This window comes from Peromyscus eremicus, chromosome 3 (assembly GCF_949786415.1).
Source record: "Peromyscus eremicus chromosome 3, PerEre_H2_v1, whole genome shotgun sequence".
Lineage (NCBI taxonomy): Eukaryota > Metazoa > Chordata > Mammalia > Rodentia > Cricetidae > Peromyscus > Peromyscus eremicus.
Genome location: NC_081418.1, coordinates 3,353,824 through 3,380,056, shown reverse-complemented (window position 1 = coordinate 3,380,056; position 26,233 = coordinate 3,353,824). Strand labels below are relative to the sequence as shown.

At 37.4% G+C, this 26,233-nt stretch overlaps 1 protein-coding gene across 2 annotated transcripts in view; it reads right to left on the bottom strand.

Moving 5' to 3' along the window:
- Positions 1–26,233, bottom strand: part of Phtf2 (putative homeodomain transcription factor 2) — a 114,921-nt gene that overhangs the window by 57,810 nt on the left and 30,878 nt on the right. For both annotated transcript variants that reach the window (XM_059257245.1, XM_059257246.1), the window contains exon 2: positions 23,030–23,109. In XM_059257245.1, the coding sequence (XP_059113228.1) occupies positions 23,030–23,074 (45 nt within the window). In that variant the 5' untranslated portion in view covers positions 23,075–23,109. The remainder of the gene's footprint in view (positions 1–23,029; positions 23,110–26,233) is intronic.

Below are 26,233 nucleotides of genomic sequence, written 5' to 3'. Positions count from 1 at the left end.
TGTCATTTCAAATCCCACATTAACTCTAATATGTAATATGTAACTAATATGTAACTCTAATCTGTAAGGACGTGATGAATTCAATCTTAAATTTAAAGCCATGTACCTAGTTGATTCTGGACCTAGCTCTTTCCCTCTTCAGTAAAATGCAACCAATCACTATGCATGGGCAGAAGTCCTGCAATATTCTGAAAGTGACTCCCACACACCAGGTCCATGTTACTTGATCCTGCATACTCGTCTCCGCCAGAGACCCAAGGGCAGACATCTAACTCCAGCTGAGCCAAGCAGGTTGTCTCTTCCTTACAAAGGTCAAAGAAAAGTATGATAAACAGACAGAAACAAAATCCACATTACAAGCTCAAAAGAAACGTTTGTATAAACTGCTGTAAAGAGTGTACCGAGGCTAACCAGAGCTACCCTCTCCTTCTATGTCGAGGCTGTCAGCAGTTGGCAGTTCACAAGTGTTGTGAAAAGGAGAAGCAGTACAGCAGTGTTTTTTCCTGGCCCCACTTTAAAGAGAACATTGCTGTTAATGGAAACCCACACCATCCTGCATAATTTACAAGGACTGTTTACTTTCCAGCCTGCTGGTACATGGAGTATGTTCTCAGTGGGTTTATTAATTAAGATGCTGCCAGATTAATAACCTTTTCTAAGGAGTCATCTGAGCAAAGATAATTTAACTTCTACTCTTCTACTTAAACTAACCTTGGATCATGACTTGTGAAGACCCTACAAGTGGGAACAGGAAAGATTCAGTATTCGATTAGTAATAAGAAAGTAGTTCAAATATATTTTCATCAGAGGATCAAAATACAACAATCAGTTCTAACAAACCTGCCATATTAATTCTTCTAATAAAGGTTTTAAAGCCAAATTAACACTACTCAATTGTTGATCATTTAGATTTTTGACAAATGTTATTTCAATTATCAGAGTAGAAATTATTAAAAATTGTTCAAATCGGGGCTGGAGAGATGGCTCAGAGGTTAAAAGCACTGACTGCTCTTCCAGAGGTCCTGAGTTCAATTCCCAGCACCCACATGGTGGCTTACAACCATCTGTAATGAGATCTGGTGCCCTCTTCTGTGTACCTAATAAATAAATAAATAAATCTTAAAAAAAAAATTGTTCAAATCATTAAATTATTTATTTATTTATTTTTATTTTTTTTGGTTTTTTCGAGACAGGGTTTCTCTGTGTAGCTTTGCGCCTCTCCTGGAACTCGCTTTGGAGACCAGGCTGGCCTCGAACTCACAGAGATCCGCCTGGCTCTGCCTCCCGAGTGCTGGGATTAAAGGCGTGCGCCACCACCGCCCGGCCAAATCATTAAATTATTTAAAATAGCTTTCAAAAGCTATACTTTACTTAAAAAATAAAGTTTGGTCTTAAAAACTAAAGATGACATCCTTTCACACTAAATAAGTGAATTACAGTAAAAGACCAAATACAAACTTTATCTTTATTTTATCACCAAATATTGTTGCTCCTTTTTTATAACACATGTATGGGGGAAAATCTCCAAAACCCATGAATTTTATTACCCCACACTATAAGAAAGAGCATTCATAAACATTAGTGAAAATTCTCTGAGCTGTGTACATAGTTAAACATTAATCCACACAACCTACCCATAAGTAAAAACACTTCCCATGCGCTGCTGACATCTGGTAAACAAAGCACTATGTTATGACCACACGTCATATATGACCCATAAGATTATAAGGAGACTGAACAATCCCTAACCACCCAGAGACCTTAGAGCCATCCTAGAGCAACACACGCATCACTGCTGTTTGTGCGATACTGACCCACACAAACGTATTGTGCTACCAGCTGTGTCAAGGAACAGCACACGCAACAATGAACAGACAGCACTTAATCCCCGGTAAGTCCCAAGTGTGTTACTATGTTTACTAATATTTGTGTAAAGTCTACTGTAGTTGTACAGATTACCTGGGAGAAGCCTCGCACAACTCATATTCACCATCCCAGCTATACTGAGAGGCCACACTGAATCTATAGCACACTGATCTATAGCATCTATTTCATCTAGGTATACTCTAACATTAACAAAAGGATGCGTACTGAGAAAGTATCCCTGCTACTAAGCAAAAATGGCAGTATGTTTAATTTAAAATCATTGTTGGGCTGCTGAGATGGCCTTGCAAGACCACCAATCTGAGTTCCATCCCTGGAGCTGACTGTGGAAGGTAAGCACCCACTCACAAAAGTTGTCCTCCATGGCATGCACACACCTGCACTTATATACACTAATAAGAAATGAGAATCAAATTTGTAAAAACTTAAATAGAACCACAACTGCATTAATAAACAAGAACTGCTGCTACTATTTATTAAGCATTTGCTACTTCTTGGTAGCAGTCCAAGTATCGAATGAGCCACAAAGGACAAATTTACCGCCACTTTCCATAACCATAGCCAGGTAAGGGAAAAGTGCGAATGTGGCATCTGTGGTTGTAGTCACTCCAGAAGCTGGTTCCAGATGCTGCAGCTCAGAGAACCAGGTTTGAAGTCTCCCTTACCTGTTTTCACCACAGGACTGGGCATGCTAGCTTTCTGGGAACCTTGTTTTCTGAACTATAAAATCAGCGTATGCTCTTTCACAGAGTTTTTGTGATGATTAAGTGTGTGGACAACTTGAGGCAGTGTACACACAGCTAAGCACTCAGGACGCGCTGCCTGCTAGAGTCAAGCACAGTCACAGGAAGCACGAGGCTGGGATAATGGAATCAAACACATAATTTTATTTCAACACTGATCCAACAATTCAAGAAGTGCTATTTTAATGGAGGCCAGTTACACAGAATCTCTGCAGTTGGACATGCTGCTGTTTTACACATGGCTAGACAGAACTGAGGTGAAAGACTACACTGTGACAACTACTTACTCACAGAGTGACACTTAATCCTAGCAACAATCCTTAAAGCAGATGGTGAATCTATTCTAAAGAAAAGAGAAGACATGGTCAATCATTTACTTAGACTTTCAAGACAGCAAATAACAGAAGCAGACTCAAATACGAAACATCCAGCTCCAAAGAGACCTTGGTTATTGTTTCTTTTGCTTTCTTTCCTGTTCAACTTTTAAGTTACTATGATTTAGAGTACAAACAGGACCTATCTCTCTATGAGACAAAAATTCTAATTGTTCATACAAAAATAAAAAGTAATTTATATTATAGTTTCTGACAGTATGATAACTGATACAGTAATCATGCAATTATTTTTTCCTCTTTGGCATGTCCTAGTAAAAAACTACATATGTATATTAAAGCTCTCAGATAGTGTGCTAGAATTTTCTCCACCCCCTCACCACAAAACAAAACAAAACAAAAAACCCAACTCATCATGCTCTCACTTTAAAAATTAGGACCCTGACTGACAGGGAGTTTGAGGGTGTACTGCCCAAGGTCCATGAGCTTTTAAGCCAGAATCTGGATTCTGTTAATAAGCATAACTGCATAACTGTCCATCACTTGCCATTATCTCTATCATATTTGTAATGGAATCAAAACACATAATTTTATTTCAACACTGATCCAACAATTCAAGAAGTGTTATTTTGATGGAGACCAGTTACATAGAATCTCTGCAGTTGGACATGCTGCTGTTTTACACAAGGCTAGCAGAACTGAGGTGAAAGACTAAACTCAAGTGTCTCCTCTATGCAAAGCTTTTCAAGTTTAATTTGTAACAACTTTCATATACGTAGTTTAACTAAATACTAATAACAAATATTTATATAGCACAGTCAATTTCTCTATGGTAACATTTATTTTCTCAACTGCAGTAAACTATCATTTGTATTATATAATGTCTAATTATTTCAAGTCCTTCGGAAAGTATAGCCTATAAATATCTAAGTTACTAGTCCAGTATAAAAATTACTAATAATGTCCTTCATGTACAGCAAAGGGAGGGGGTTGGGAGTGCCAGAAGCAGTTTTGTGGATATAGAAGGGAAAGCCTACTGAGAGTCAAAACATCTTGGGAAACCATTTTACTCTGTTTCCCCAGAATACCCAGAATATGTAGCCTTTCGTATTTAGAGATTTAAGTACTTGTCATGTTATTTTATTTAAAGAAATTTACTTGAACTGTGACTATTTTTTTGAAGCTGTTCAAATGAAACACAACGTATGTTGTACTTGAATGTGGACCTCAAATCTCCATGTGCTGGAAGCTTTAGTCCCTAGTGTGGCAACCAAGCACTGGAACCTTCGGAAAGTAGGGCCTGGGAGAAGGTGATCAGATCAGTAGGGACAATGCCTTCCGAAGGGACTAACCTAGTTCTCATTAGACTGTGTCTGTCCCCAGGAGAGCACACTATTACAAACAGCAAGGCTGGCTTCTTGTCTTGCTACATCTCCCCTCCTTCTCCATGGTCTTCCCATCAGTCAGGCTGTGATGTAGGTAGCCAGACATCCTTACCACACTAGTGGATGCTGGTGCTGTGCTTTCTAGAACTGTGAACTGAATAAGCTTCTTTGCCTTATTCAATGCCTGGTTATAGGTATTTTGTAGAAATCAAAAAAAATGGGCTAAGATAGATGCCATATTTATAATTTAATTTATAGTTATTATTTATAATTTAAAGTATACAATTCAACAGTTCTTGATAAGTTGTACAGTTGCACAACCATCTCCACATTCTAACACAGAACATTTTCATTACCATAAAAAGAATCTCATAACTCACTTGTAATCACTACTTACTTCTACCTCCAGTACAGACCACTAATCACTTCTTGTCTATAGACTTACATATTTGCCTCTCATTTGCAATTCCTATTAGATATGAAATTACAGCACTGGGTCTTAGTGTGGCATTCTGAGATTCATCCATGTTGCAACATGTAGACTACTTCATTCTTTTGTGTTGCCATTACAAAATGCTACTTTCCTAGGAGCTGCTGTCTCTGAAACTAATAACAATAGTAATTTATAGAAAAAAATATTTCAAACTACTTGTTTACATAGAAAAAATTAGGTAACTACGTCATCTAATTGAAATATATTCACTTTAAATGTTAAGATTCATTTTTAATCAGATTCTAATAACTGTTATTATTTTGTATTCAAAATTACAAGTTCATGCCAATTTTATTACTTTTGTATATAAAAGACTGTCTGCCATCCTGGAAGTTATTTCATGTAGGGTAGAGAAAAAGGAGCGTCTCATAACATGATGGTGTGCATTCACAGTACTTATTTCAAAGGAAGTGCAGGGCAGGACTTGTTGCCCAAGTGTAACTGGCTTTAGAGTTCTACCAATCCTGTAAATTCCTCAAACAGGAATTTATCAATTTAGTAAAACAAAAAGATCACATGCACACAAGAACCGAACAGATGTTTTGCTGATTCAAGCTGTAAATTAAATATTCACTTCATTATACAGTACTTCTACCATCCAATCATAGATAGCATTAGGATTTAAGAAAACATGGAAATCTCTTATATTTTTTGCCAATCAATATCTATCAGATAATTTTTTTTTTACTGTGACATACCAAAAAGAAAAGTTATAAGATCTCTACCACCCCAAACACATCACCAGTGCTTCCCTTTTTTATTTTACATGAAAAGAATCACAGTTCAGATTTTAGCTCACAGGACAGTTGGCATCTCCAGGAAGCTACTCTAAGTCATACCAGTTTAAAAGTCTCATCCAGCACTTCTAAAGTTATAAGCATTTCAAACTAATGTTCAAAGTAATCGATCAAAAGAAATACTTACATAAATTAAAGTGACAAAGATACCATTTCTCTGACATTAAGAATGGTTATGATAAAAAAAAAAAGACATAGACAACAACAAATGTAGTTAAGGATGGAGAGACGCTGATCACAGTGGTTCACACATTTATCCCTGAACTTGGGAATCAGAGACAGGTAGATTTCTGAGTTCAAGGCCAGCCTGGTCTACAAAGCAAATGCCATGCTAGCCAGGGCTTACCCAGTAAGACCTTGACTCAAAAAAAGAAAAAAAGATAAAAAAAAAAAAGAAAGAAAAGCTATGGAGAAATGGAAAAATCTATGCACACTTACTACTTGTGAAAATGTAAAATGAAGCAATAACTCTGAAAAAGTTTACAATTATGAACCAGCAATTTCATTCCTAGTAATCTACCCAAGAGAAATGAAAACATAAGCCTATACAAAGGTTTGTGCACAAATTATTATATCAACCTGGTTTGTAACTGTCAGAGACAATCTAAATGCTAACTGTAAATGCTTAAGTAAAATGTACATCTACACATCTATTCTGATGTAGTATGATTTAAAAATTTAACAATAGACATACTACAACACAGCATTGGTTTTATTCTGTCTCCAATTACTTTAAGGAAAAGAATTCTATGTACTCAGAAATGAAAGCAGTTTTACAAAACGGAATCTAGTGTTATGTGTTCAGTTTAAGATAATAGCTTACTTACAGAAACAAACTAAATCAGAAAGCCCATATTCATCTTTCTTTTTTCTTTTTTTTTCTTTTTTTTTCTTTTTGGTTTTTTGAGACAGGGTTTCTCTGTGTAGCTTTGGAGCCTTTCCTGGAACTCACTTGGTAGTCCAGGCTGGCCTCGAACTCACAGAGATCTGCCTGGCTCTGCCTCCCGAGTGCTGGAATTAAAGGCGTGCGCCACCACCGCCCGGCCCCATATTCATCTTTAAGTAGTTTGTTTTATATATTTTATGTATTTGAAAGCAAGGGAACTAAGCACCAATCAAGTCAGAGAACTTCAGATCCCTGGTTTAGGACCCATCCCCACCACTAAAAATCTCCTACTCCAATCTATTACTTTGAACTCCAGGTTTTCTCATTATTATTATAATAGAGCTTTGTGACGAAGTTTTCCTTTTTAGAGTTTTCTCCACTAATCTTTCTACTCAGAAATCATGTGATAACATTGTCTGTGTCAGGAGTTTTGTTTGAGAAATACTTTGTACAAAAACTGGGTTAAAGGGCTGACATTAAGTAAAAGTTATTTAAACAAAACATGATTTCTGAGGCACCCAAAGTCAGACTACAACAAGATGTCTAACTCTCCACTAACCATCCGACCACTGCAACCTGGACCAGCTGAGACCTGGATGAAAGATCCAAACCTGGCTATTGGATACCAGGAACTCTGGTTTCTAACTCTTCGCTAGCTAAAATAGTTAATGTTGGTAAAAATGGTAACAACAGCAGTAACAATAAAGAGCTAGCAACAGATGCCAGGCACACATTGAACATACTAACCCAATCTTCACAACACTATGAAGTAGATAATAAACTGTTCTCTTTATAGGTACAAAAACAGATTCATACAAGAGTAAATAGCAAATGATAAAACATAGAAATTCAAATCCAGATAGGTTAACATTACAGTTGAACCCTTATCAGTAATTTGGACATCCTTAAATACATACAAAACCCACTAATTGACCTTTTTGTTTGACTCAGAACAGGTGGATGGGAAGGGTGGCATTAAATGCCTACTCATTTTTTGATACTTCTGCCTCTACTGATCTTCTATGGACTTGCTTCCCAACAGGGAAATTGTCAGAGCTTGGTAAAGCCAATAATATACAAAACCCTTCAGAAAATTGAACTTGGCTCTAAAAATGTGAAATAGTATAATAAGAGGGTAATTATAAGGATGAAATGTGCTAATGCAGTTAACAATAATAACAAACACCTAAAGGTTCAATAGATGTTAGATATTATGTCATCCCAATGACTTACCCAATGTTTCCTTTTCCTTGATACTGTAGGATAAGCAAGCATAAATACCTATTTGCATGCTTTTACTATTAATCACAGGATATACTGACTTCTTATTCCAAAACAAGACCTTGACTCAATCATGTAATTATGAAAACTAAAGCACCTTCCTTGTATATATATTTTTAAGTTTACTAGAAGTAGCAAGAAAAGCTATTTCATATTTTAAATGTCAAAGCTATTAACATGTCTTGGTTATTTAAATAGCCTTATATTTAAAAAAATCTAACATATCATTGCTACTCATTCATCAGCAATTTAAAAAAGAAAGAGATGGGGCCATGAAACACATCTGAATTAACCAAAACTTGTTTGGCTTCCTTCTAATTACTTACATTGGGTAAAACTAAAATAGCAGAAAGGCTCATATAAACTGCTGCAGGAGCTTCCATTCAGACCATCCAAACAGGAGTCTAAGTAGCCCAGACCAAATCTGCTGTGGCTCTACAGTTTTTACTAAGGATTACTCCAGGTAGGTAGGTCTACAGAATTAAGACCCACTGCTGTTGTAGGATTAGAGAAAAGGGGCAGAGGAAGGGAAATATTCATTTTCATTACCTGTTCCATTTATAATGAACCACTTACCAGATAAAACTGTGCCTAAAGAACTAATCTTTGTTAAGTATAATTAAGTGGAAAAAATTTAAGTCAAAATAAATTGAGCAGGGGCTGGAGAGATGGCTCAGAGGTTAAGAGCACTGGCTACTCTTCCAGAGGTCCCGAGTTCGATTCCCAGCAACCACATGGTGGCTCACAACGATCTATAATGAGATCTGGCACCCATGTCTGGAGCGTAGGCATACATGCAGACAGAACACTGTATACAAAATAAATAAATCTTTAAAAAATATAAAATAAAAAAAATAAATTGAGCAACATCTTCCTTATCTGCCTCTTGGACAATCCGCCACACTGCACATTATTTGCATTGTTAAATCCTATACTCACAGAACTCACTACCCTCAAATCACTCTATAGTTCCCAAACTAATTGGTTTCAAATTTCTTTTAATATAATGCTTCCTAAGATCAGACAGAACATACTTTGGGAAATGTTACAACAGGCTGAAGTAGTATGTTTAATACTTAATGTATTAGCAGGAGAGATTAATTATACTTCTGTGATAAGTGCTATGATAAACCAAATGTCACCGTAACACAGAAGTAGAAGAGTAATTGATACTGCAAAAAGTATTCTCATGTACCGTGAGATGGAGCAAGATGCATTCAGCTCCATTCATACTGTGAACATCAAGATTTTATACCTAGAATGGAAAAATTAACCAAAATAAAGATCTCTCTGAAGCTATATTCCAATAGTTTCATCATGGAACATAGTCTAATACTATCAGGGTCAAACAAAAGACACTCAAAAGACAACTCAAACAAGTTCCTTATGGTAGGATACAACAACGATTAAGGACAGTGATGCCAACAGGATGAAACAGCACATTATCTTAAAGGTCAAGAGTTCACAAGCATTGAGACAAATCAGTATCGTGTTTGTAGGCATGCTAGGTAACTGTCATGGTTAAAGAAGCTCCATTTTATGCTGGGAATCCATCTTGGTACGCAGCAGCTGTTTGTCTCTGATTCTAGTCCTTGAAAGATAAGTTCCCAATGATCCTGACTCAGTCACCCCCATCCAAAAATGTACAGCTGTGACTATCGTGTTATGATATGACTAACTGCTTTTTAACTTACTTACACAGATACTCAGAGATTGTTTTGAGTTGCCTTAACCACTTAACTTGGCAGAATAGAACAGTTTTTGCTTGCTGGCATAGATACTGAAGGTCTTCAGTGGTTTTCCCCTTTAAAAGTCCTTCCCCATACCCTCCTTCACAGCAATCTCAAATTTGGCTCGGAGATTGTTTATCTAGCTAGCAGCTAATCAATAAATCTTTAATTGGACTTAGACTACGGTCTTTCCCAGGGGTCCCAAACTCCATAACAGTAACAAGTACACTACTCTGTAAAATCCTTCTTACAAAAGAAAAACAACCACGAACTAAAAGCACTCTACTGCCATGAAAAGAGCGCACACTCACACCTGTCTCTACAGGCACACGAGGAGTAGACACCCAATCCCTCGGGATGATGAAGGATGTCCTCCAGAAGAACACAGCTTTGCATTTTAAAGACCAAGATGAATTAGCCATTTTAAAAAATAAAAAGCAGAGTGCCAGTTCAAATGCCAATGACAAACCACATGGGCAGACTCCACGCTTCAGCCGGTATGTCACGAGACAACAGCTCCAGCTGAAGCTGTCTTACCCACAGTTAGGTGGCAGGCAAAGAGTTTCACAGGAACGCCTTTGGGAAGGGCAATCACACTGGAAGTAGAACCCTGGGATACTAAGATGTAGAGGCTGAGGTCCAGGATAAAGAAGGAATTGCTCCTGATCAGCTGACACTCATCTTTGCTAGTAAGCAACCTGAAGGTAATGTACTTTGTCTAAGAGTCAACTCTTCATACTGCTTTGAGACTTCTTGGTGGTGCTAAGGAGTTTTATACCATTCCCAAGATAAATTTAAGAGAAAGGAGCTTAGTGCTCCCTCAATTATTGTAAAATGGTGAAAATGGCAAAATGGTTCCCTTTTTCCAGAGCACCCAAATGATAAAAATGATGCTGAGTATTTATAGGCTCACCTTGACAAGCTCTATTGTGGTAAATGTTGTCTTACTACTCCAACAAACCAAGAAACAAGTAATTGTGTATGAGTTAATAAAAGACATACATATAAATATATGTAAATCTATGTAGAATTACATCAGACAAAGTCCTGAAAGCTGTGTGAAGAAACTTGGACTTGACACTGTTTTTACAATAGCCATCTGGGAGCAGGTTGTGAAGAGAAACAACTATTGCAAGTATAAAGGAGTACTACAGTGGCCATGGCAGACTTGAGATACATTAGGAGATTATAAAGGAGTACTACAGTGGCCATGATAGACTTGAGATACATAAGGAGATTATAAAGGAGTACTACAGTGGCCATGATAGACTTGAGATACATTAGGAGATTATAAAGGAGTACTACAGTGGCCATGGCAGACTTGAGATACATAAGGAGATTATAAAGGAGTACTACAGTGGCCATGATAGACTTGAGATACATTAGGAGATTATAAAGGAGTACTACAGTGGCCATGGCAGACTTGAGATACATTAGGAGATTAAAGGGATGACAGAGCAGTGACCAGCAGGACATCTGAATATCGGTATGACTTGTAGTGTAGTGCTTACCACAAGGAACAACACATTTACATCTGATTCCTCCATGCTTCAGAGCTTTCTGGAACAAAAAAGACTGTGTCTGACACATATATGCCTGCCATGAATGACATTTCAATATACATTAACATAAAGCTTGCAGGGGTATTATTACCATGAAACTGTGTCTTGGCAATAAAATACTAAAATTAAAGCCTACTGATAAAACTAAATATTGAATTTTAGCTACATGAAAGTAATGAGGCTCCCTGGTAATTTCTCCCCAAGTTTTCTACTAGTAAATAAAAATAAGCCATATAAAAATGTCAAAGCAGACAGAAAAAACTAGTAATTAAAATTACAGCCTGCTATATATTAGTTTGAAAACTAGAAAAATAAGACAAAATCTCGTATTTTAGAATTCTAGAATAATTTCTAAAAGACCACCTTACTGTTTCTCTTCATATACCATCAAAATGTGTCTCATGTCATCTTTTGATTTTGGGCGCTAGAATAAAAATAACTGATTTCATCATGGTGTGTTCAAGCATATGTGCCATTATACTCTTTTCTTTTTGTTCCTATAGTCTACCCTCCTCTCGCTGGTTCCTTTTCTTCTCCAGTTAGTCTCAACTCATGTTTTCTTATTACATACACTCCATTACTCTCTCGATTTCCCAAGTCTCCTGAGATCTCTTCCTCTACTCTCAAGATCCCCTTTCTATTAATTGCTTCATAACCTATATACAAATATATAAATACATATTTTATATATAAATACATACTCACATATAAAGATGCATACATACATAGACATATATATCAAGGTTCTGATTTTAAGAGAAAATGTATTTATCTGAATCTGATTGATTACGTTTAACATAATGATTTCCAATCACATTAATTTTCCTGGAAATATCATGACTTCAGTTTTCTTTCTGGCTGCACAACATTCCATTTTGTATACACGACACATTTTCTTTATTCATTTATCTGTTCTCGTTCTCTCTCTCTCTCTCTCTCTCTCTCTCTCTCTCTCTCTCTCTCTCTGAGACAGGATTTCTCTGTGCAGCCCTGGCTCTCCCGGAACGCAGCTCTGTAGACCAGGCTGGCCTAGAACTCACAGAGATCCACCTGCCTCTGCCTGAGTGATGGGACTAAAGGTGTGCATCACTGTGCCTAACATATATCTGATGTCTTTATAATTCTACTTCATCACAGGAGTAAAGATAACAAAAGCAAGAAAGAAAACTAAAGCAAAACTGTTCATGGGCAAGATAAAACCTGCATTCTGTGTAAAGGTTAAAACAGGAAACTTTTAGTGTCTACTGTGAGTGTTTTATTCTCTGTGACTCAATGCTCAGTAGTCAATCAACAGCTTTTATTTCAATAAATACCATGGGCGATTCCAGAGAGCAATTTAGCATCTAAGTTATCCTGTAAATAGCATTTATAAATGTCACTTTTTTCTAGGACTGTAACAGTTTAACAACAGTGGTTTGGTCTCTTTCCAGCCCTTTACAAAGCTGGCACACTGGCCTAATTTTAGGCTGTCAATTGGTAGTTTACCAAATTACTTCACCATTATGTCTGTTACCATGGTTAAAGATAGATTGACTGCAAGATATTTGGAATTTAGCTGGCAAATTCTCCAACCTTGACTACAGTCTCTGTTTTAAATTTATTCAGAGAATTTTAAAAGTTCAAGATTAGTTTTCTAGTATGTCACAGAATTTTTTTTTTTCAAAAACAGACAACTATAAGCTTTGCACATTGAATAAGCTCAACTCTATTCAAGTCAAACCATTTCTTAGTTCTCTTTCTGGAGGTGTGTATTCATTAAATACATTCAATTCTCTTTTCTTTACTCCAGTCATATCATTTCTTGGGTATTCTCACTCCTGTGAAAACAACTACTTTGTTAGGCAACTGCTGGGGTCAAATGAGTACTTGTTTGTTTTTTGGAGGGTCCCCCTCCCCAAGACAGGGTTTCTCTGTGTAGCCCTGGCTGTCCTGAAACTCACTCCATGGCCTCGAACTCAGAGATCCACCTGCCTCTGCCTCCCAATGCTGAGATTAAAGGCATACGCCACCACCGCCTGGCTAAGTACTAAAATAATTATCACCCAAAAAAAAAAAAATCATCAGCAAATGTCTATAGCATGTCAAAAAGTTACATACTACAGAAGAAGGAATTCCTACTTCTTAGACACTAAGATGTTTACTAAATACTCAATTCCTTAAGAGTATAAGATAAATTTATGGCACATACTTGTATCTGACATCTTAGCACTTAGGAGACAGATGCACAAAGACCCTGCAAGTTTGAGGCCATTCTAGACTGTAGTGAGGTTACAGGCTAGATTGGGCTCACTTTGTCTCAAAAACAAGACAAAACAAAAATAATACCTTAAATCTTTAATACTTCACATATAGGTGGATCTGAACATGATGCCTCAAAGACCTTAAAAATAAATTTTTACATCTTCCATTAATATTTTCTCCTTAACCTGGGACCTTCAGACTCAGGGGTAATGCATATGCCTGTCTGACTCTGGAAATGCTGCTGGGTAATAGCCCAGAAGGCTATTGCTGGGGAATAGGCTCAGGGTTTATTTTTCCACTTTCTTTACCCACAAGAGTTGCTTTGCTATGTGCACCAAGTACAAGACCTACTAGTTCAAAAAGAAAAATTCTGCAATTCATGATATAGTTGACAAAAATCTCTAGAGTGGGCCTTTTAAAAGGCAAGAAAATTAACTGCCTAATCTTTTAATCTCTCTATTTTTTGTCTATAAACATAACCCGAATAACTTTTTGTTGTTTGGATTGGGGGGTTACTTGTTTGTGTAGTTTTGCTGTTGGTGATGACAATATTATTTTTTAAAGGCAAGGTCTCATTAGGCAGCCCAGGGACTCAGAAGGGTCCTCTTGTCTCAGACTATAGGCATGAGCTACCACAATGAGCCAGAAAGGGTAGCTTCCAGTGCACATTGCCTCTCCAAGTTTGATTCTTTAGTAAAAAGACTCTAGCCAAAAGTACCCTCAACTAGGATTGTGATAACCTCAGGCCAGACAGCAGGAGGAAAGAAAGGAAGAGTATGGTAGGACCTGTCAGCAAAAAACAATCCACAGAACACAGCTCCTTCAACTGTGGGGCTAGTCACAAACACTGGCAACAATGAAAGGTTTCTGAATATACAACAACCAAGACCTAATTCAAACACATATGTATCCAAGGTGTTCCTGGTAGCACCCACAGGTGCTGCACACACAACTTCACTGCAGCCTTGGTTCTGAACACACACGTGCAATGTGCAGTGTGTATGCTGTCCTGCCACTCACTGCTATTTGTGTTATGAACTACACAGTTTTCTACTTTATGGAAGCACGATGTCATAATTTCTAAAAACAAAAACTTTTGACATTTTCCTACCATCCTCCCTCTCTCTCTCTCTCTCTCTCTCTCTCTCTCTCTCTCTCTCTCTCTCTCTCTCAGCATGTATTAAATCAGTATATCTCTGGATTGTACTGAGTTAGAAGGTTTGATTTTAAAAATGATTGTTTGAGTTGCTGACTTGAGTTCCATTTAAAAAAGAAAAGCTAAGTGGTGTCCAGGACGATAGCTCAGTCATTAAAGTATTTGATTTGAAAGCAATGAAAACCTGCTCTGCATCCTCGGAACCCTAGCACATCCTTTAAGATGTCTAAGTCTGGCTAATCAGCCAGTCTAGGCTACTTAGCCAAGTTCCAAGGCAGTAGACTGTCTCCAAAAAACCAACCAAACAAACAAAAAACCCCAAACCAAGGATATACACTGCACAGACACAAATACAGAATGGTACAACAGCAATAAAGGTCCAATAAGGGAAAACTTCTGGTCAAGATGAAGAAATCTTTAACCTGGGCAGAGACCTAACATTCCAGTTGAGCAGGTCAATGACCTGGAGAAGGACCACCCCTCAGGAAGGTGGGTCCACACAGCCACACTAAAGAAGGAGGTACAGGCAGTACTTTACTGAGATGATGTACTTTGCCCTCTCAGAATTCCCACCCACTAGTGCAGCCACTACAAACAGCCATGAGGTTTATTATAGGAATTATTTTACATGCATTTCTTACGACAATAATTACATAGAGAGAAGCTCTCTGAGAGAAAATGCTATATGAAAGTATAGTTGGTAACTTCATTATCACCACTACCAACATCACCATCAAAATTGTTGTTAAAGTAAATGTGCTAAAAAAAAAGAAGTTAAAAACTCAAATTAAACGTGAATTACATAAAGCATTTTCAGAGACCAGCAAGGTGGCCCTAAAGGTACTTGCTGCTAAGGTCAATGACCTGAATTCCATCTCCATGGAAGGAGACCACTGACTCCCAGGAACTATCTATCCTCTTTCCTCCACACCTACACCATGGCATACACCTCACTCGACAAAAATATAACCAATTAAAAAAAAATGCTCTCCAGAGTAAGACAGCAGAGCTGACCTTGGGTTGATTACAGTTGTGTGATTCGGCTTTCAGCCTACATTTACAAGATACTAGGAACTAGACATTTCAAAGTCAACTGACTAGAGCTCATGTTTTCCTCATAAACAAATAAAGCTAAAACCCAAATTATTTAGGCTAGAGATACCCAAATGGTGCATGTGGATAAAAATTAAGAACTTTGACAAAAACAGAGGGGAAAAAAAAATCCTAAGTGAAAAGGCAAATATTATAGGAACTAGATTAACTAAACTATTTCTGCTAAGACAAGTCATATTTTTGGACTGTCATGACTGTAACTGAAACAGACAAAGTTGAGGTTTTAAAATAACACTTAACCGTGACTTGGCTGCATAACGGTTACAGAGCAAACATCAACTCAATGCCACTGTCCTAGTACTGGGTACAGAAGCCTGATATTTTAGAGTTCTCATTAACAAGTAAAGACCATTTTCAGCTTCTTAAGCCATCTAACGGGATTCCAGCCATTTGGGGAGAGCAATTCCCCTGACAATACTGGCCAATACGAAGAAGGAATCGTGATCATGAGAGCGAGCCTTTCCAGAAGATGCAGCATGTTTGGCACTGTGCTGCCATCAGTTCATCTATAAATACAAAAGATGACTTCACCATTCCTTTAGATGCATAAAGAGCAAAATTCAGACAAGGTAAGCAAGTTAATCAGAACCATGCAGACATTCCCCAGGCTGTTCTACACTTCAGCCTTCTACTTCTTCGTCAAAAGAAGCACAAGAGTCTTTGTATACCAGCCTGGGCTGCTGAGCATCTGGACTGATGACTGCTGCCAGAGTCAAACACCACTTCTGACCTGGCCTTAGCCACATACCCAACTTTCTGCCAATGGAAGGATTATGTGTAACACAGACAAGATCATTAGAGAAACTGTTGAATACTGGAAGATATTTTAATTTCTTTTTACATCCCACTAGAAGGTAACTAATAGTTTTAAGACTGATAGCTCAGGTGGTAGTGGCACATATGCCTTTAGTCCCAGCACTCAGGAGGCAAAGGCAGGCAGATCTGTGAGTTAGCCTGATTACACAGCAAGTTCCAGGCCAGTCAGGGCTACATAGTAAGAAGGTATCTTAATAAATAATAATATAAAATAAAAAAATAACTTATTATCTTACACAAAAAGAAGATCAGAAGTAGGACACTTCTAGAGTTAATGCTGTAGCTTACAAAGTCTTGAAAAACTCCATTTCTCTTCATCATTCAAATTAGCTATTTTTAATTTGTTGGCAAATTCTATGGGAACAAGATCATTATAAAAGTCTTATGACAGCAGAATTTTATCCAAAAAAGTGTAGCTGGGGTTATCTCCTGGTCCTGCCTGGCCCATGGTCTGGACAAATCTCTCTCACCCGCCAGTCCCGCAACCAAGTAAATACACAGAGATGCTTATATTATTTAAACCGTTTGGCCTAATGGCTCAGGCTTCTTGCTATCTAGTTCTTATATCTTAAATTAACCCATTTCTATAAATCTATAAGTTGCCACGTGGCTCGTGGCTTACTGGTATCTTAACATCTGCTTCTCATCTTGGCAGCTGGCAGCGTCTCTCTGACTCATCCTTTCTGTTCCCAGAACTCTCCTCTCTCTTTGTCCCGCCTATACTTCCTGCCTGGCTACTGGCCAATCAGCACTTTATTTATTAACCAAACAGAGCAACACATTCACAGCATAGAGAACATCCCACAGCAAAAAAGTCCAAAGATGAGACATCCTCCATTTAATTTACTTAGCTAACATAAGTAAATCACCTTGGTATATAGTAAACATTATGTGTGTTTTACTATTATTATTGCTGTTGGTTTTCTTTTTAAGAAATCGAAGCCTTTTCTTAGAAGGCTTCCTTCATGTTTTATTAGTCAAAATCAGCACACGTGCTGTTTTAACTTCGGCACAGTGGCTGCGCCTTAACCTACTGCTATTTCAGCCAACAATTGTGACTCCATAGTTCCTGGCCTGCTCCTCTGGCAGTGGTCCAGCCACTCAGGCTGCAGCCTGGTGGGAATTCTGTTCTGGTAGACTGGCTCTGCCGCTGCCACTAAAGGTAATGTTAACTAAATCTCTATAGTTCTATTTACAAATAAGACTCAAGAATCAAAGGCTGGGGTGAAGACTTGCTAGTTCAGAGAGGCTGAGGAGCGCCTAGCTAACCTTCTCTCCTTGCTGGCATCTCCCAAAGACAGCATCCTTCCACTCTGTCATTCCAAATCCCTCCCTACTGCTTCGGGAGTCTCTATCTCCTCCGGATGCCCTCTGATGCTCTACAATTACTTTCTGTCAACTAGTTGCTAACTCAGTCTCCTAACCCAAGGTTAATTTTATTTAATTAACACAAATGCAAACTCGGGGTTCACAGCATGATGGAATATCCCCCAACACACATGCCCTGACCTAAACCAATCATTAGCAGAGAGACAGAATGCCATCATCAGTTTAAAGTAACTGAGGTTTCTCTCCTCTCAGACTTTAGATATCCATCCTCTTGTTTGTCTAGGGACTATGGACAATGAAATTTTCTAGCCAAGTTGAAGCTCTTCCAACAGTGAGAAAAGTCTTCAGTTGAAAACCCAATGTATCCCAGTCCTCCATATATCCTTTCTTCCCAGAGAAAAAGAAGAGACCAGAGGTGCCTCTAGGTTGGCCCCCATAACACACATATGTTCTGTGTGGTGAAGAAACACTAACTCTAGAGAAGCTGAGTAGGAAAAAGAAGCAGGCACACATATCTCGTAGTGCTCTGGAGTTGGGATTCAGTCAACATTGAGGTAAGCCTAACCATTCTACAGGTTTTAGCTTTTAAACCAATAAAATGTCGCCCTCTTAAAATAATTTGTGTTGTGTTCATTTAAAAAAAACTTAACAAGAAAGATCATGTAGAAGATAATAGCAATAGTTTGGGGACTTGACAACAGAGACAATATTCTTAATCATCTTTATGATACTGTGCAAGTTACCACTCTGAAATACACTATAATTGCACTTACATACACACATGAAAACACTCACAGATGCCTGTGCACTTGTATACATACAAGGCACATTTACACATTTTGACTTAACAACATAGAGGATTTAAAGTCCCCAACCATTTATAATTAATGCCAGTTACCAGTCAAGTTCATGTTACTTAGGATAATTTAAGTTATAAATGAATCCTACTCTTGACAAACATTAAAAGCCACAGAGCTGTGGGACTTGAGAGATGACTTAGCAGTTAAAAGTGTATACTGAGCTTGCAGAAGAACCTAAGCTGGGTTCCCAGCACCCACATCAAGTAACTCAAAACCACATACATGGAGTCCAATGACCTCTTCAGGCCTTCATGGGTACCACATGTGGAATACATACATAGCATTCACATATAAAAACAGAGAGGCACATACAAACACATAAAAATAAGTCTCTAAAAAAAATTCAAGCATGTTTTATTGTCGGTCACTGTTCTTCAAGTCTTTAGTTCTCATGTATTACCTGTTTATAATGTTAGTTAGTAAGGGGTATTTGTATATCAACCGTCTTTTATACATTTATCTCCTGAGAACAACTTCATTTTCTCTAACTTGACCTGTACATTCATAGAACCTTATTGTCTTAGTCAGTGTTCTATTGCTGTGAAGAGGCACAATGACCATGACAACTCTTACAAAGAAAACATTTACTTGGGGCTGACTTACGGTTCTGAGGTTTTGTCCATTATCATCATGGTGGGAAGCATGGCGGCATGAAGGCAGACATGTACTGGAGAAGGAGCTGAGAGTTCTACATCTCTATCCACAAGCAGCAGGAAGAAACAGCGAGCCACTACGTAGGCATGAACTTCTGAGACATCAAAGCCTGCCCCCACAGTAACACACTTCCTCCAACATGGCCACACCTACTCCAACAGGGCTATACCACCTAATAGTGCCACTCCTTATGAGCCTATGGGGGCCATTTTCCTTCAAACCACCACTTACTATCATTGGATCTTTTAAAAGTAATACTCAAGTGTGTCAATTCTCTTTGGCTTGATATTTAGGATTCCTTCTCAAAGATAAAAGTCTCTCACCTCAGAAATAAGAAATACAAATATGAAAGAATAGTTTTACAACATTCAACTGTCCATTATTAACCTGAAACTGTGTGCTTCTCTCCTGTTGTCATTTGTGTTGGTAAGTTGTTCCTGCAAGGTAACTAAACACTATTTTAACAACAGGAGCTTTCACACTGTTCAGGATTGTGATGACTATATAGCATTAAATGAAGGTGAAAACCAGACTATAAAGAAACCTTGCACAAAGACCCCTCACATGTAATTTTGTTTTCTATAAACATTTATAATAGTTTAAAGTGTCTTCTTTAATTTCCTCCTGGAAATTTCACATCTGACATTAGAGTTCAAGTTCAAAACAGCTCATGAGCTGAGTAATGGCCTTTGCAGCTAATTAATATGTAGCCCTCAAACAAAGACATGAAGATGGTACCACTTCCCATGAGGGAAAAGAACCTCTAAAGTGAGTGCAACAACCAACCATCCAAGGAAGTGAGGCGAATGTGCTGAATTTTATTTAGAGTAGTGATGCCAGTGTAAGTGAATCTACTTAATGATAGTTAGAAAAGCAAACTGTTAAAATACTAAATGTTTAAGTTACATATTCCAGGACATATTAAACAGCATTCCAAATCAAATGTGACATTTCATATGTGTAAATACAGTTTTCCAAAAATTATATTCTTAGCTTTCTTCACTATTTCAGAGGGACTTATGCCTGAAAATATGTTAAGAACCACTATCTGATCCATCTGAAAAAAGTGCTAATTGGAATTCAAAGAAATAATTGTCTATGCTCAGCATGTATCAAGTTCTCAAGGTATCTGAAGTACTACAGCACTTTTAAAAAGCTTCCGTTTCAAAAACAAACCTGTCTGAATGAGGAGCTGTGAGGGGAACTCTCAAGCTATACTTCAACATGCACAATACTGGAAAGCATCCTACAGGAGTACATACAATTCTAGGAAAAAATCATTCCCAAGGAAGCAAAAGAAAGCACAAATGTGAATGACGGCGATGAAAGGAAATGTTACAGTTTCATTGGAGGCTTCAAAGAAGAATTTGAAAAACCAAGCCAAAAAATAAATCATACACACTGGAAATATTGTTACAGTGTATTGTAGGGCACTTTATAAGTCTCTCTCTCCTCTCTCTCCTCTCTCTCTCACATGCACACACAATATCATGTAAATAATGAACACATTTAACCAGAACTTTTAGTCATTGGTCAACAGTAGAACACTCAGGGAGAGCTTATTAAAACAAACAAATAAACCCAAAAAACAAAAAATTTATCATATAGTCATAAATCAACAAGTAACATTACAATAAAATGACCAAGAAAAGACAAGATAGACAGGTAGTGCACTACTGCATTGTGTGATATGAGATGTCATCAAGCACAATTTAGCAACTGAGGTCTACAGGTCAACTCTAGAAGTTTTTGCAAGTTATGTCTTATGAGAAAGCAAGCAAAACCACACTAACTCATGACACTGTCTTACGGCTGCTTTTATACAACAATGGCTGAGCTGAGTAACTGTGATAAAAAACTTTACAACTTCAAAAGCTAAAATATTTGTTACCTAGCCCTTTATATAAAGGCCTGACAATCCTAATTTAGAGCATTATGTGACATTGCTTACCTACATCCCATCCACAAAGGGCAATATCCTCCGAAAGTAATTATGAAAACTAAACTCTCATACCCAGCATTTGCAATCCCTCTACTGAAACCCCTATGATGATTAAGGAATGGCAGACTTTGGCTTGAGAGCCAGTGAGCTATAAAAAATTAAAAATTACTGCCTCTGGGGAACAGAACTGAGTACCTAGGTAAACAAGGGGAAAAGGTACTGAGTATTAGGGCTTCATTTTATTTATTTATTTATTATAATAAGCTGTAAAGCAATAATCTCTGAAAGTGTTGGTGTGTTTTTCTTTAAGAAAACTAAATTTAAAAGTCAATTTGTTTTGCTACTCCCACATAGAAAGCACGTAATTCAATGTGCTGGTATAACTCATGTCACTGTGACAACTGTGTTAGACTGTTTAAGTTGCACATGTCCAAACATCTAAATGAGTTACCCTCAGACAAGAGCACTGTCACTCTGCTAAATATATGGGAGGGTTCCAAAAAAGCTCGTTTAGCCAAGTATGTTCCATAAATAATCTTCAGTGAAATTCGAAAGGTTCCACACAACAAGCCAGCTAGAGAAAATGTTTATAAAACATTACTTCAATAAGCAGAACTTAGAAAACCTTGAAAAACTCTATCTATTTGTGCTTGCTGAGACAGGGTTTCATTCTGTCACCATGGCAGGCCTGGATCTCACTCTATAAACCAGGCTGGCAGTGAACTCACAGAGATCTGTCTGCCTCTGATTCCCAAATGCCAGGATCAAAAAAGGTATGCGCTACCACGCCTGACTCAAAATATTTTTTTGAAAACAAGTTTATTTAGTACATCTCGAAGTATCCGTGTCCTGTGTGTATATGTGTATGTGTGAATATGTATATATGGATTTATTTAATTTTTCATTTCCAGTTTTTGAGAATTTTATGTTTAAACTGATTAGAACTTTAAAAGTAAAGCTGAAACTAATACAGAACCAGAAGAGTAAACCAATTTACATGTCAACATCAATACTTCCAATTAAGAACTTTGTATGGAAAACATGCTATTACATATCTGTATATCTGTGGTATATTTTACCAAGAATCAAATAACATAGCACCGAAACAGACTATATTCTCAGATTTGTCTCATATTTAAAACGTTTTCATTATCATAACACCAATTCAAAAAATTTAAAACTTGTCTAGTTTCCTTCACATAGAAAAAGCTTAAATATATAATTATATTTTTAATAAAAAATTGAGGACTAAAGCATCACCGTTTTTAAGGACTGCAAATGTGACTAAATGGTTGAATATTCGCCTTATAAGTACAAAGACATGGGGCTCAATACTGAGTATTCCCAAGAATCAAAAGAAATGTTTTAATGTGTAACAATAAATATAATTCACCACAAACACTGAAAAAAATAAAATAAAAGCTAAGGCTGTTAGACTTTTTACAAGAGCTAAATTCTGACAATCTTGCTTTTAGTTAAAAAAAAAAAGCAACAAAACTTGGACTATTTTTTTATATAATTCTACTTACAGGTATAACTCTGGAGAGCTGAAATAGATTATAAGCGGCAGTGATTAATCTAGTTACTTTGACACCTTATGGTAAAAATTAGAGGACGATGTTTTAGGCACTACTTTTCTAATTTACTTAATGATAATATAAGGAAAATGAAAATCACAATAACATAATCTTCCTCTTGCACTTAAAACCCTCAAAATCTATTTAGTCTTTAGGCAGTATCCGGCTTAAATTGATAGCATAAAACACACATCAATGTGTGGAATTCAAATGCTTAAAAAAACGAAAAGCTTTAACTATCAACTCACCTTCTTTTGATACCAGACTATAGCATCTGTGACTCTGGACGCCATTTATTCCACTGAGATTACACATTCGTCATTTTAAGCTGTACAGAGAGAAAAACATGCGAATGACTTTCTTTCCACCGTCCAGGAGTCTAACTAACAGCATGCATACACAGCATCTGTTTATCGCAAAGCCAAGCTGTGTGACTGCACTTAGATTGCACCCTCCTCACTCCTGTTTCCGCAGCACAGTCTCTCGAGGAAACAAAAACCAGCTGTCACAATACAGTTAAATATTCTTAGAAAATCAACTACTACCTAAGAAAAATAAATCTTTTAAATAAATTTCAGAATACTGCAGGCTATCCTGGAAATTTTATCCTTATAACTAATATATAATGGAAACTAACTCACTCCCAAAGTAACAAGTCAGTTTTTCTCTAGTTTCTATCAAGGCCCTCCTGTCAATACTGCTGCTAACACATGGCTTGAGAGAAATGACAGAATTTTGAATCATATATTTTTATAATAAACAAAATCAAACTCATATCAACTAGACAAGCACACTGGGTGGTGGTGGCACACACCTTTAATTCCAGCACTTGGGAGGCAGAGGCAGGTGGATCTCTGTGAGTTCGAGGCCAGCCTGGTCTACAGAGTGAGTTCCAGGACAGTCAGGATTGCTTAACAGACAAACCCTGTCTCAAAAAACCAAAACAAACAAACGAACAAGACAAGACAAGCACATTAAATGGAAATAATACATATTAAGACCATGCCAGACATCACAGTTTGTGGATACTGAGAAATTTACCATCTTTCTTATATTCTGTTTCATAGCCCTACAATGACTTTCAGACTGACAGCAGTTAACACCAAGATCCTTTCCCGGTCGTAAGACAGGAGGACACCACCTCTGGTTTTGTACTAAGGAAAGTGGACTCTGGGCAGAGCACTCATGACAAACCAGCATCCTCAAAGGCCTTCAGGGAAATCGAGGGAGAAACGTACCCTCCAGAGCCCCTCCTCCCCCATGCCACAGATCCGCAGCTGCAGGAAATGCTAGCCTCCCAAGGCAAACTAAACATTACAAATGTTACATCCATTCTTGGGAGCATGCAGGCTTTCGAACGTGTCAGGATTTAAATGTAATAAAATTATTAGTTCTAAAATTTAAAGCAGGATTTACTTAATGCTTGTATTCTTGGTAGCTACAGAAAAAAAATATTTTATTACCTTTCCTAATGAATCAATGACTACCTTTTAACTGGCCAAATCGAGGCCAAGTATATTTTGAAATTATTGTCAAATCACTAAACATATGGAAAGGAGAAGGCTCACAAAACCAATAGATCAGAATTCAAATATTGGCTCCAATATCCACTATTTAATACCAGAGAAGTCATTTAAGCTCTTTAGACTTTGGTTTCCTTCACTTATAAAAGGGGGAGAAATACATGTACCTACTTACCCACCAGAAATAATACACATACCTTTCACAGAACACAACAAATAGTACATGTCAAATTTAATTAACTTTCCTATTTTAAAATTCTTCAATCAAATAAGAAGAAAATACTTATAGCTTCTTTTAATGTGAAAACAACTGAATAAAGGAAAACAGTGAGAGACTTTGTTGACAGCAAAAATAAAAATAGCTACCTGATAATTCATAAGATCACAATGTCAATTCTCCACTACATACACAATATTCAGAGATGTCAAAGTTCACCTCTGAGATTGCCTTCACTTCTCTCACCATATACACTCACATATAAATAATAATACAAGGGTCAGCAAGAGGGCTCAGCCCCCAGGTATGACAATTTGAGTTGGAACCCTAGGATCCACATGACGGAAGGAAAGGATGGACTCTATCAAGTTGTCCTCTAATGTTGACATGTACACCATGGCACACACATACACACACAATAAATAAATAAATAATAAAAATAGTATTTAAACAAAACGAAGAGAAAATCCTCAATATAAATAAGAACGTCTGCCTCAAAATAAGATAAAGAGTCAATTCTTGTTTTTAATAAAGAACTTAAGTTTTTATTTACTCTTTTTTTTTTTTTTTTTTTTTTTGGTTTTTCGAGACAGGGTTTCTCTGTGTAGCTTTGCGCCTTTCCTGGAACTCACTTGGTAGCCCAGGCCGGCCTTGAACTCACAGAGATCCGCCTGGCTCTGCCTCCCGAGTGCTGGGATTAAAGGCGTGCGCCACCACCGCCCGGCGTTTTTATTTACTCTTACTGTGGGTCCACATACCACATGTTCATGGGCAGGCTTCTACCTTTTCATGGGTTGTGGACTAGAACTCAGGTTGTGAGGCTTGTGTGGCAAGTGCCTTGACCCACTCCACTACCTCAGCAGCCGCAACATGGAAATTGACTTAGAAATAAATGTCAAATGTCCAACTATTAGTTATAAAAAGTATTCTGTAAAGTTTAGTTATATAGCTCTACAAAATAAAACTTTAATTTTCTGGTTTTTTGTTTTTAAATCTCCTTTGGTAAGGTGTAAACTCATTTAATGGTTTTCCAGTATCCACATCTTTCAGTGACATTGAGGAGCTCAGGCCGATCCTTAACACAGGTTTACAACACACTGAGACAGACTTCTGACAAAGCACACTCACAATAAATGAGTTTCAGAGAAGTAAAGCTCAGCAAAAGCAAAAAGACAACAACTTTCAAATTAGTAAACAAAAGTAATCAATATACAACAAATGATTTTCTGGGCAACTAAAGCCTTTCCAACTTTGATTCTCTAACAGTTCAAGCTTATCATCTCTATTGTAACTGTTGATGTTAAATAACTTTTTTTTTTTTTTTTTTTTTTCGAGACAGGGTTTCTCTGTGTAGCTTTGCGCCTTTCCTGGGACTCACTTGGTAGTCCAGGCTGGCCTCAAACTCACAGAGATCCGCCTGGCTCTGCCTCCCGAGTGCTGGGATTAAAGGTGTGCGTCACCACCGCCCGGCTTAAATAACTTTTTTAATGATAAACTATATTGAAGTGAATGTACATGGGGGTAAAGGGAGACAGACAGACAGACTTACCAGGTACCCTGAATACAGAATCTGAAACTTTTGTGTGGATGTGCTGAATGTACATGTTTGTAGCCATGTGTGTTCACATGCATCTCAGAGGTCAACATCACATATCTTCCTTGATCTTTTCTCCACTTATTCTTTTAAATACTTATTTATCTTTATTTTATAT